The following is a 12,904-nucleotide window of genomic DNA, read 5'->3' as shown; positions in this document are numbered from 1 at the left end:
ATGAAAGTGGCAATAATATTAAGTGGAAGGGTGGTGCCTGGGATAATTTGACATACATTTTTTAACAATGAACTAATTAAATGGGAAGATGACGCTAAACTGGGAAACAGTAGCAAGCAAAAAAAAAAAAAAAACACCAAAAAAACCACCAGAAACATCCTTTTAAGAATTTAAGAAGACCTGAGTAAATAAGACGAGATTTAGTGTAAAAAATGGAAGATACGAGAGTTAGATGAGAACAGTCCACATTCATCAAGGACGATATGCAGCACCCAGAAAACAGTGACACTGAGAAAGTCCTCCAGATGACACGGGTAGATTAGCTCTGTGGTTGCGAATCAGTGTGGGCTTTTAAAAAGCGGTGATTTTTTACTCCCCATGCCAAAGCAGCTGTGCACTATGGACAGTAACAGCTAAAGTCATTTTCTTTCTTCTTTTCAGAAACCGAACCTAGATTTTGAATGGACTTTAAATCATCTCCTAGGATAAATTATGAAAAGGATCTATCTCCCTGAACAGAGAATCTTCCTACTTTTTTCTGACTTTATCCCATTATTTCGGTCTACGCTAAGCGGAAACACTTGAAGCAAGTTCCCTTTTTTGCTAGTTTTATTGTTGAAGGACTCGCGGACAATCTTCAGATCTGTCACTACAATTTAGCAATATGTGCCTTTGCATCGTTCCAACAAGTCAGTCTTTCTAAATAACAGTTTCCCCATTTTGTTTGGCTCTTCCAGACTGCTCAGGGCTCAAGAACAAAGTTAAGTCCTAGCACAGATAGATAAGAAGGGTCCAATACCGAGGAAGAGATGGAGCTTCCGCTAGCATTTGCAGCGAGGCACGCCTGATACAGCATGACACACAGCAGAGGAGAGGGGAAGATGTCTGAGCTGAGACAGCTCTCAGTCCACAGCTGACTTTCCCAAGATGCAGCTTTAGCAACACAGCAGGGCGATGCAGCGTGCCTGAAACATGGGCCTTACCTGCCCAGAGCTATCCCCATCTGTCAGTGCATTTTCAGAACTACAGAGAAACAATTGTTTTATGGCCTGTGCTGGACCTGAAGAATATGGAGTTACTCCAGATTTCACCGATGAGACAGAGCAGATTTTGATTTAGTGAACCCACTGTTTAACAGCGTGACATTGGAGGATATGAATGCTTTATTGTTTGGATTGTTTTTAATTAAACAGAGCAAAAGCTCTCAATCTTATAATGCAACATCAGGATGTAAATAAAAACACCTGTAGCTCCTTTCACCTCTGGAAAGCTATTTTCCAGAATAAAATAGCTTTTATTTTCACTATGCATAATGAAAGGAAACCACTGTGCACAAAAGGTTCTTCCCAAAGAGAAGCAAAATACGCTCTCCTGCGAGCTGCAGTGTATAGAACAGATGTTAACCTGCCACCATACGGGCCTTCCCGTATTAACCCTTGATTAGCGGTGTTCACCGCCTAACGAATGTTTTGTAATCCTAACTGCTGGTGCTAATACATGATCACATTGGGGAATCCTCATAAATTATTAAAATCGATCGAACGATTTAAAAAAAAAAAATGCAATTCGGGACCAAAAAGCTACGGGCATTTTCCACATACGAGTGCTTCCCAGAGCCAGCGCAGCACACCGCAGGGAACACCCTGCCCCGACAGCCCGGCTCGCCGCGGGGCCGTGCGGCGGCGCCCTGCCCTGCCCTGCCCGCGGTACCGCACGCCGCTCCAGCAGCCCTCGGGCGCGGGGGGCCGGTCCGAGCCCGCGGCGGCCGCTCCCCGGGGCGGGCGGCGCCGATCCCGCCCCCCGCCCGCGGCAGCCGCTAGCAGCCCCCGGCAGCCGCCAGCGCGGCGGGCGGTGCAGGCAGGCAGGCGGCTCTCCTTCCCTCCTTCCCTCCCTCCCTCCCTGCCGGGCCGCGCCGCGCCGCAGCCCCCGGGCGCGGCCAGGAGGCGGCGGGGCCGCGGCTCCCCCGGCTCCCTGCCCGCCTCCCAGGCGCGGCGCGGCCCGGGACTCGCCGCGGCTCTTCGTTCCCCCCTCCGGCGAGATGTTATGGCCGAGCCGGCGCAGAAGGGCGGCGTAGGGCAGGGCGGGCGGCGGGAGGATGAGGCGGCGGCGGCGACGGCGGCGGCCGCCCCCAGCTACGAGGACTACGAGTGCAAGATCTGCTACAACTACTTCGACCTGGAGCGGCGGGCGCCCAAGCTGCTGGAGTGCCTGCACACCTTCTGCCAGGAGTGCCTGAGCCAGCTGCACCTGCGGGCCGCCCAGCAGCCCCCCGCCGCCTCCGCCGCTGAGCCGGGGCCGGGGCCCGGCCGGTCTGCCGGCGGCTCCCTGGCCTGCCCGCTCTGCCGCCACCGCACGGCGCTGCCCGACCACCGCGTCCACGGCCTCCCCGTCAACACCAAGCTGGCCGCCGCCTGCCCGCCGCAGCTGCGGGCCCGCGACCCGCTGCCCCAGGACAGCCTGCCGCCGCTGCCGCCCCGCCGCCCGCCCCGCGCCCGGGAGGCGGCGGCCGCCCTCGCCCCGCCGTCCCCCGCCCCCGCCGGCCGGTCCGGGCCGCGCTCCTCGGGCGGCGGCTACGAGAGCTGCCAGAGCTGCAAGCGGGCGGCGCTGAGCGCCGGCTGCGTGTGCGTCGTCGTCTCCTTCCTCTCCATGGTGGTGCTGCTCTTCACCGGCCTCATCTTCGTCAATCAGTACGGCGGCGACGCCGGGCCCGGCGCCTCGGCCTCGCCGTCGCCGGTGGGGCCCATCTGCCTGTCGGTGGCCAGCATCCTCGCCCTCTTCTCCGTCGTCGTCACATGGCTCATCTGCTGGCTCAAGTACCGGCCCGAGGCGGCGGCGGCGACCGGCGGGGCGACGGCCAACGGCACCCCGCGGGGTCGGGCGGCGGCCGCCCGCAGAAGCGACACGTAGCGCCGGCCGAGTGGAGCGGAGCGGGGCCGGGCGGCGGCGGGCGCTGAGGGGCTGAGCTGGGCAGGGCAGGGCGGGGGGCACGGAGCGGGCTGTGAGGGGACCCGGGGTCCGCCCCCCGCCGCGCGCCGCTGTGAGGGGAGGTGCGCAGCCGGGCGGCCCTGTCCGTCCAGGAGCGGATCGGCCGCGGCCCCCTGCTCGCAGGTACCCCTCGTTTGGTCGGTGTTAGCCCCGACCCAGCCGAGAGGCGGGTGGGCAGCCGCGGGGGGGGCGGGAAGGACACGGGCGAGGCCGTGGGTCTCCTGGGTGTAACGGCCCCGCCAGCTCTGGGCCTGGGGCCTGCCGTGGTGGCGGGGGGCGGCAGGCCCCAGGCCCGCCATGGTGACAGGCGCAGGCTCCGGCCCCGCCACGGTGACAGGCCCCAGGCCCGCCACGGCGGCACGGTGGGCCCTTGCAGCCGGGCCAGCCCCGCGGGCTCAGGCAGGGTCCGAGGTGGCAGGGATGGTCTGCAGGGTGACCAGGCGAGGGGCCGCGGGGGTCCGGCCGCTCTGGAGGGAGGGCTGGACGCGTGTCTCTAGCAAAGGTGTCTCGAAGGGCCTCCCCGGGGAGCTGGGGCTCTGAGGTCGGGGGCGCGCTCCTCCCCGCCTCTGTCGGGAGCGTACCCTGGTTTCCGTGCTCCCTGATGCAGAAGGACACAATCTCGATTAAAGAAAACTGGCTTACTGTTGCCCCCACCTGGAAGATAATTGGAGAGATACACTGTGGTTAGAAGATAATTGGAGAGATACACTGTGGTTAGGAGCAGAACAGGATCACGATGTTAAATGCGTTTTGTGTTTTGCCTTTCATAAAGTTAACAAGTGCATATAGAAGAAGCTGTAACAGAAATGTATGATCTTAAAGAGACTGAGCCAAAGTTTACCTACAATGTGTTGAGTACCGTTTTGTTACAATTTTATTAGAAGGCCATCGGGCCCTCTGTTGGTTGCTTAAAATAAGCTTTATTATTTAATTATTTGAAATTCTCATTTAATGTGGGAGACTGAAACACTACATTGCACACTTAAAACAATTTATGGAAGATGATTTAATTAATGGAGCTCTAAAGTAGAACTAAGAGACTCCTGTGGTAGAGAGTAATATTTCAGTGGCCATTTGTTTCAATTTTTCACAGAGAGAGAAGCCCACATTAAAATACGGACTTTCAGCATCACTGTAAAAGTGGAATGCAGTAGCATAATTTGTGTATTGAACATTTACCTTCGGTCAGGTGGCTATTGTAAGACAGTGGTTTTCCCGCTTGGTAAGTTTCTCTTCTGTGTTATGAGTTTCTGTAAAGGCCAGTAGAAAACGTTTTTGTTCTGTGAGGATGGAACATCAGTGATGTCTTTGAAATGTGATGAGATGCTCATAATATGAAATGGAAAAACATTGCCATGTAGCTGGTTTTGTAGTATATTAAGGAGAGCACTTATATAGATACCGTTCTATGTTGCAGGATAATTCATTTGGTGCCTGAACTTTTTTAACTTAATTAGTTGTTATGATCTATTGGGAATAAGATAATGCTGCTTATTCCGTGTTTCTACACAGTACTGTAATGGAATGAGGTAATTATTTTCGTGCTTAACAATTCAAGAATTTTAAAAGTGATCTTTTAGTATGTGTATTTTGCAAGCTGTCTGCATGATCTTCTGACAAGTATCCTCTTAATAGACCTTTACTTGACCACTTCTATTTATCACAAGTGCAAAGGAATTCACTATGTAGAAATGTAAAGATGGCAGGTGAAGATGTGTGATGTGTTTTATGACTGCACAAGTGATGTGTACTGTGCATTGTCTTGATTATCACAAATCTGTGAAAAACAACCCCCTGACACCCAAAAAAACCCCACACAAACCGAAGCAGTGTTTATACAGACTCTGTTACAATGGACACAGTTTGTGGAAACAGTGTATGATTTTTATGTCATGTCTATTTAAAAAAATCCGCACCAGCCTTTTAAAATTATATATCGTAATATAGAGGCCCTGAGGAGATAAGTTACTGGGATCAACTGTGGCTCTGACCGTGGTTGGTGTATTTAGACCAGTGTTTTCAAACTTGGAGTTGCTTGTTAGCTGTGTAAAAGGTGTATGCCTCCTAAAATCAGGCCTGACTATTAGCCCCCGTTGACTTCAGCAGTAGTTATGGATGTTCTGCACCAAAGAAAACCATGAGACTTTTATTTAAGCATCTAAATGAGAATTTAGATGGTTGACTTCAGGTACAAACATTTGAAAATTTTGGCCTTAACCTCTCTGTTCTTAAGTTAATGCATCTGTAAAGTTTGATAATAGCGTTGACCTACCTCACAGGCAAGATGTGAGGCTTTATTTATTAAAGTTTTTAAGCAATTGGAGATCCTTGAAGAGGAGGTGCTATAGAAGTGAAAGTATTATTATAAATGATACTGTAGTAAGAATAAATATATGTAAATTAATGGACATAAACAGCAGCGATGTTTTCTAAGAAAAATAAATATATAAAATATGTACATGTGTACATCATATGCACCAATACATGATTTACCTGTTTGTGCTTCTATTGCAAACGCAGCATGCGTATTGGCATTTCTGTCCCATCAGGTAAGCTCCGGTGCCTTGCAGTTCAGTGGGCCCACCCGGCAGTCACTGCTCTAACTCCATCTCGTGTAGACATGCCGAAGCTAGCTCTGAGTGCTGGTGGAGCTCAGCTGGAGCCCACTGCAGAGCCCTTCCTTTGCTGTACTCCTGCGGGCGTTGTGGCTGCAGTGAGCCACTGGGATATCGCAGGTGCGCCGCTGGCACCGTCGGGGCGAGCTAGCGAGCTCGCTCCGACGTGGGTGCGTTTGCAGGAGCTGCAGTCACAATGGAAGCCATTACGTAGCTACGCCCTGAAATACTGATTACAGTAAGAAATGTATACTCCATCGTTTTCTTTTCTTTCCACATCATAGTTTTATTCTTGCCTTTTCTCTGTAAACAGTATTTGCCATTTTGACTAAACCAATGGTTTCAACTGGGACCCGTGGACTACTTCTAAAGGATCTGCGAAAGGTAAGTAAGAAAAGCAAACCGATCATCAGAAGCTTAAATTTGTTACGTGGGGGTCAACTTTAAAATGTTTAGAGGTTGGCACATTACAAAAAGTTGAAGATCACAGGCCTAAACAGGATTTTCAGGCTTATTCACAATTGGACGATCATATTATGTATCAGGTTCCTACTCATATATTTGAAAATATTTCAGAGCCAAATTAAAATGGACAGTTTGACCGTATGCCAAATCCTTCTCTCTGCTTATGCAAATTTTGGGAAACTCCACTGGTTTCAGGAGCGTTAGTCTGGATCCACATCACAGTACCAGTCAGAAGAAATCATGCATTGTATACATCTCTGGCTACTGTAGAATCCCAGTATTATATTTGTATTTTGGGTTCCTTTGAGTGTACAGATTGCTTGTCCAAAGCCAAACTTTGCTCAAGTTTCAGAAAAAAAAAAAGTAAAATACAAAAAGAGAAAATCTGTGTGGCTGGTGGTGTTTTATTGTAACTATTTCAGTCAGAACCCTTGTATTTTCTAGTTGTTTAAAAATGCACAGAGATACACGGCTGAAGGGCTGTGCATCATCAGTTACACTATCCACACATCTCACAGAAAGAAACCAGTGCTTTGGGGCACTCTGTGGGAAAGCAGAGCAGGCAGGGTAGACCACAACACCATGGGGAAAATCATGGGAAGTACAAGCTGCTGCCTTTTTTTTTTCTTGTACTTTTTTTTTCTTCCTGTGCAACATTTCTCTGCATTACACAGTCTGGGGCACAAGCAGCTACAGCCAAGAAATGGAAGCACCAGGAAAGTAAACAAAGACCTGAAGTTTTCTCAGCAATTTTTTGACCCTTGCAAGATCATAGGCTGTGTGAACTCTGAAAGATCTGTAGTTTCCAGTCATGCCAAAACCCCTTAAATTTTGTGTAGCAGTAATCCCCTACTCCTCTGCCTGAGTGGAGCATACTGGGCTCCAGACTGGGAGGTGATATTGAGTGTTAAGTTCATGGTCTGGAATAGGCTGCCAGGCATCAGTGGTATGAGTCCAAGAGAGGGAGAAAAAGGCAGGCAGGAGGGCCTAACCTAGGTTACCAACACAGACCCTGGGTGGTCACGTACTGTAAACTGTTCTTTTCCATCTTTCTGGGACAGGTGACTACCATCTCTGCTTGGGGAGAGTCCCCACTGGAGCTAACATGGGATAAAGCACAGTGTATGCTATTTGCGGGGAGCTTCTGCCATTTATGGCAATGTGTTAGGACAACCACTCCTGCATTACAACTTTAGCTCTTTCATGTTGTCCTTAATAGCTTGTGCTCAAGAATTTGATTTTTTTAAAGCACCGCTATGTTTTTAAGACATACAATCTATCTTCAGTGCCCCAGTGTAGAAATGCTTTCTCCTTTGAAGTGTCTCTGGTAAATACTGAGGCTGCAGGGAAGAAGTGATATTCCTTTTGCATCATGAGCCCACAAGTAGTAAATAATCAAACAATATTCATTTGCCTAATGGCAGACTTTCATCTTTTGAAAGGCAGGTTTGATAGAAAAACACCTGAGTATTTCATAAATGCACGGAAGGAATAAAACCCTAGATTATGCAGTTGGATTGGTTAAAAGGCCTGCATGTGGAGGTACTTTTGTATTCTTTTATGTTGCGAAAAGCAACACAGTGATTACTCTCATATTCATGATCACTAGATACATACCACAAAGCCAAATAATAAAACTAGCTAACAGCTGTGGGTACTGAGTCGTACATCTCTGCAAGTTACATCAATGACCTGATTTTCCAAAAGTGACTGGTAGTTTGGGTCCGATCTATTTTTGTCTGGGTTGAGACAGCATTTTAGAAACACATTTTGAAAAGGAGGCTCAATAATAGTTTTGTGGGCTGAGAACCCAAAAGACCATCTTACTCTGAAAAGCAACTTTCTGTCTGCGTTTATACTTTAGAGAACAGAAATGACTGAACTGCCATTATTTGCTCCTTGCCCTGTAGAACAGTGTTATTAAAATATGGTGGATTACAGGTGCATATGGAAATACTGTTGCTTCTTACCTTAATGCTCTTTTGTAGCTCAAATTACTGTTCTACATGGATCCAGGTTTGCTTTCAAGGCTTACGTCCCAAAGTAGCTTATTGTGTATAACACTTTGTATAAAATGCCTTTTGCAAATGATGGAAGAGTGAGTTGCCTTCATGCAGGCAGTTACCACACCCTGAAGTTACAGGGTTAATGTGGATTTTCAGTTGAAATCCTACTTCAGTGAGTGATTTCACTGGCATGGGTGAACTGTTTCAACTGGCCAAGATTGCTGGTTGTGCAAACAGGCAAAATCACACCGCATGGGAATTTTGGGGGGGTGTGAACTCCAAATTTCTCTGGAGAATGGTGTGCAATCGTGTATTCAGACCTGGTGCTCAAAACCTTTCCTTAGGGAAATAGTTGTGAATCCCAAGGAGAAGTGCTGTTGCAGCTCCCTCACTCATGTTCATGCCTGGCGCAGTCCAGTCTCTTTCCTGTTTCAGCATGTGCTGTGTATCAGTGAAAATTTAACAGCTGCTGAAGAAGGCTATTTAAATATAAACGTGTACATCATTCCAAGGAACAGTTATTAATCATCTCTGACCTGCAGGCTTAGGCATAAACAGTGCATTTGATATTAATACAGTGCAAGATATGTTTATGAAAACAATATTGAATGCCTAACATTCATTGGAAAGAAAACTAGGAGAATCGTTTGCCTAACTTTGTCAGTGCTCTTGGCGTGCACTTAAATCCTCCTGAGCTCAACGGTCCTTTTCCCTGTGTTACGGATGTTCTATAGATACAATGTCCCTGTCTCTTCTGCTGGTCTAGAGAATATGCTTTATCTCATTGGAAGTTAGTTAGTTTTGTTAGCATGTTACGTTGCCAAAGAAAATGTTAATATTTGTATGTATTAACCTCTGCTCATTTAAACCCCACCAGAGATGACTGCCTGTCAATTGCCTGTTGGTGCAAGATCTTCACACAAAAATTACAAATGTTCCCTTCATGTTGTAGAGTGGATTGTGTGGCAGGTCTTTCATGGCTATGATTTCTGATGTTTCTGAAGGGTATTTAAATTTGGTGGCTCACTTTCATTAAAGCTGGAAAACCCTGCAGCCTATCCTGCTTCTGCATTTTATCCAGATGCATGTAGAAATGGAGATATTTAAAGGAAGTGCCACAAGTGCGGCAAAGTGCACAAAAGGCGGTTCGTGTCATGGAGGAATACATTTATTCATACTAGACAAGTTCAACTAAGTTGATCTTTGATCAATGCAGCATAAGGTACTTTTGCTTGTGTTATGAGGATGGAGCAATACTGGCCCTCTGTTTGGCATGTATCTCCTCTTACTAAAAACACCCGGGTCTGCAACTGGCCTCGCAGCTCTCGTTCTGAGCTGATCGCAGGTGTACTTTTCACATGGTGTGCAGATTGTGAGATTTTGGATCAAGGTGATTGTAATCTCTTACATATAGTTTCAGTTGAGAAATATCTCAGCTATTTTAAGGAGATTTTTATGGTAAACAAATATCATGAGGTTGATTTGTCTCATTGAATTATGAAATTTGAGAGGAATAACTTGAAAGTTTTTTACTTTTTCATTGTTATTTATCCCCCAAACCTACTCCTGATTTGTCAAGGAATCTAAATCTTAACACTTCAGCTCATTACAGGTCTAGATGTAAGCAACATTTACCCATCTCTAGGTTGCTTAACCATTTAGCAGAATCTAACAAATCCATTTCAGTTATTATTTTGTTGTCTTTTGATTAATAGCAAATAGCAATAAGAGCGTTTGGTTTTAGGGGAGGTGTTTAATGACTGAAATTTGAGAAATATGCTTGCAATATAAATCAAAATGTGCTTTCCTTAAAATGGGAAGAATGAGACTTTTTATGACTTAGAAAATGTAGTGATGAGTAATTCCAGTTTGATTTCAAAGTTGTAAATAAGGACTCGTTACTCGGCCAGGTAATATTAGGAGACAGAAAAATACTCTTCTGTCAAAAAAGCTCGAACTATTGCAGACTTTAAAGTAAATTAAATGAAACCATAAAAATAAAATAAACCCCACACTTTCTTCTAGTCAGGTAGTAAACGTTTCTCCCTGAGAATAAATTTAGATCTCTCTATTATTTAAGTATCAAAATCGTATGGAAAATAGGTGACATTCTAGTTGTTCTGGAAATTACTGCTGCTTGCTTTCTGAAGGAGAGGGAAGAGTCTCTCTTTGGTTACGATCACTAAAAAGTATTCTTCCGGATATTAATTTGGCCATGTGGAGCAGGATCCTTTTACTTTAGCGTGGGATGGGTGGCGGAGAGGGAGACGGCAGGAGAGCAGCGGCATCAGCGCGCTCTGGGGATGGGCGGCCCGGGGGTACCCGCTGCGGGGAAGCAGGGGATGGAGCCGGACCCTGCCCGCCTGCCCTCCTGTGCTGCCCTCTCAGGCGAAGGAGGCCGGTCCCCGCACGGTCCGAAGCCTCCGGTAGCGGCGGAGACTCCTCTCCGATACAGCAAGCCCCAGCGGGGTGCTGGCCCACAGCTCTCCGACGGAGGAGCCCCCGGCCCGGGCAAGAGCATCGCTGCGGCCGGAGCCGCCGCCGGCAGCAGCCTCGCCGGGCAGGCACCGAGCGGGGCGCCGGCCCTCCTTGGCTTGCGTTCATCTCTTCTTTCTTGTTTTTTTCCCCTCCTCTTTTGTTTTCTTGTTTGATTCCTTTTCTCTTTTCTATTTTCTATTTTCTTTTTTCTTCTCTTCTCTTTCTCTTTCCTCTCCTCTCGTTCTTCCTCTCTTTCGGTTTCTGTCTTCACAGATTGTAATCCAGTTCATCTTTAAAAGAATAAGTGTGAAATCATATAGCTGCGGGCGCAATACCGATTAATGAATTCAATGTCTGTGCTAGTAGGGCCGCTTTCCCTTTAATATTGTTAATTTCTGGCTCCATCACGTTGGATGGAGGGCGGCGAGTGAGGGAGGAATGTCCCGGGAGACACTTTGGGACCGAGGGCTAGCTGCCTGCCGGTGCCCCGGTACCTGTTGGTAGACTCGGAGTGGGTCACGCAAGGCCACGCGTGTTCCTCGTTTCCGCCCGCTGCTGTGAAAATACCGTTCCGAAAACAAATATATTTGATCAGTGTGAACGTTGGGTCCGTAAAACACTCGTGGTCTTCTGAGTGCAATAAAACTCCCGGTGGAAATCTATTGCGATACTGCTGGAATTAATAATCACTGGTGTTTTTACAAGTAATTAACGAGGATTAGACGCTTCATTTTGAAATGTGGCTGTTAACTACGGGGGAGGTGGGGAAGGGAGATACGAATTCCCCGTCCCGTGGGTGAGACTTGCAGGTGGGCGCGGGGGAGCCGGCCCAGCCTTCCCTTGGGGAGCACGGCGGGGTATTACCTCCTCTCTCTGAGATGACTCCGAAATTCGACTGCAATCTTTAAAATCATAAATAAATTAGTAACACCCGCTTTTTTTCCCCGGTCTCTTTTCAGGGAAGGACCAGCCCGTCCCTGCCGCCGTGGCCCGCTGGAAGGAGCCCACCGGGCTGTGCCGAACTGGGGGCCGGCGGCGGGGCTGGGGGAGCCCGGAGCGCACACGCCGCCGCTCCCTCCTGCCCCTCAGCCCCGAGACCGCAGATGCATCTCTTTCCTCGTCTCAGCAAGCGTGTGTTAGTATGGAGTGGCAGCTGTAGTATCGCTTACTGGAGGATCTGGTAGTAATCAGAAAGGTGAGGAGTTAGTGAAATACATGTTGTATTTATTGCCAGTTTACAGGGAGAGAGAGGGCGGCCGGTGCCGCAAAGGGAGCCATTTGTAGGGTTAAGTGTTTCAGCCTTGTCCCACGGGCAGCCTCGCCGGCTTACGGGGAATTGGATTTCGCCCTTCCCGGGGACCACCTCCCAGCCCGGGGCACGGCCGGTCCCTGGGCGGCGGGCAGATGCCCCCGAAGGCAGGACCCGGCGGGCAGCGGGCGGTGGAGGGGACTCGCCTGGGTGTTTGGTCCCTCTCACGGCTCCGTCGGGGTCCCGGTGGCGGGAGCTACCTTGGATCTATCCACCCACCCACGAAAGTGCTTTGCCTTCACCCTCCAGATTTCCCTTTCCTCCGTGGTCCTGGCAAAGGCGATCCCCGCGGACATACCCTCGGGAAGAAAACTCCTCCTTACGAGGGGCAGCAGCAAAGCCCCCTCCTTTCCCCTCGACCCGGACAGCGGGGCTCCGGAGTGGTCCCCAGGCTCGCCTCAGGGTGCCTAGGATGGTTAGAGGGGTCTGGGGTATCCTGTCCCCTGTCCTGGTCCTTACACAGAGCCTCCTCCGGTACCGAGCCACCTTGCCAGCTCCGCGCCCCGCACCGAGCCCTTCTAGGGCTGCCAAACGCGCAGTGGCTGTAAATTGATGAAAACGTAACAACTCAAACAGAAAAAAAAATATATAAGGCGGTGCTGAGACGTGCGGATGGGACATAAAAGCGATGGGAAAAGGTTCAAAGCTTTCGGTGATGACTTTTCAACCTTTATTTATGTGCCTATTAATGCAATATCCATCATGGAGATATGCATCTTTATCCTTTCACCTGATATGCTGAGAATCAATTGGATATGCAGATTACATTTCATAAGTTTCCAAATGTTAATCTCTTCGGCCCTTTGCTGGTAATTTCTTTTTTCGCCAAATAGTATTATGTTTCTGAAAAAAAAAAAGAAAAAAAAGAAAAAAACCCAAACAAAAAACCCCTAGCCCTTAAACCGATTAATCTTAAGGCTGCTTGCCTCGAAATATTTGCTAAGGCTCGAGCCCAGGAGCTGGGCGGAAGGCGACGCTCCTGTCCGCTCCGCTGCCGGCCCGGGGGGCTTCCCGGGGCACCGGCCCCTGGCCCGGGCTCCGCCGAG

At 48.9% G+C, this 12,904-nt stretch overlaps 1 protein-coding gene across 1 annotated transcript; it reads left to right on the top strand.

Moving 5' to 3' along the window:
• The first annotated feature begins 1,817 nt into the window (after nucleotides 1–1,817).
• On the top strand, nucleotides 1,818–12,272 carry LOC129210184 (RING finger protein 223). The gene is made up of 3 exons (XM_054835846.1): nucleotides 1,818–5,984; nucleotides 11,509–11,744; nucleotides 12,108–12,272. Exon 1 carries the CDS (start codon nucleotides 2,044–2,046, stop codon nucleotides 2,905–2,907), a length of 864 nt encoding a protein of 287 aa, XP_054691821.1. The 5' UTR covers nucleotides 1,818–2,043; the 3' UTR covers nucleotides 2,908–5,984; nucleotides 11,509–11,744; nucleotides 12,108–12,272.
• Nucleotides 12,273–12,904: the final 632 nt, after the last annotated feature.

The sequence above is a fragment of the Grus americana genome, chromosome 9 (genome assembly GCF_028858705.1).
Source record: "Grus americana isolate bGruAme1 chromosome 9, bGruAme1.mat, whole genome shotgun sequence".
Taxonomy (NCBI): Eukaryota; Metazoa; Chordata; class Aves; order Gruiformes; family Gruidae; genus Grus; species Grus americana.
The sequence above is the reverse complement of the archived record's forward strand: the minus strand, read 5'-3'. Positions and strand labels throughout refer to the sequence as shown.

Bases quoted from the DNA above. Each gene is read 5' to 3' on its own strand.
- LOC129210184 (XM_054835846.1), top strand. From the start codon at position 2,044: ATGGCCGAGCCGGCGCAGAAGGGCGGCGTAGGGCAGGGCGGGCGGCGG.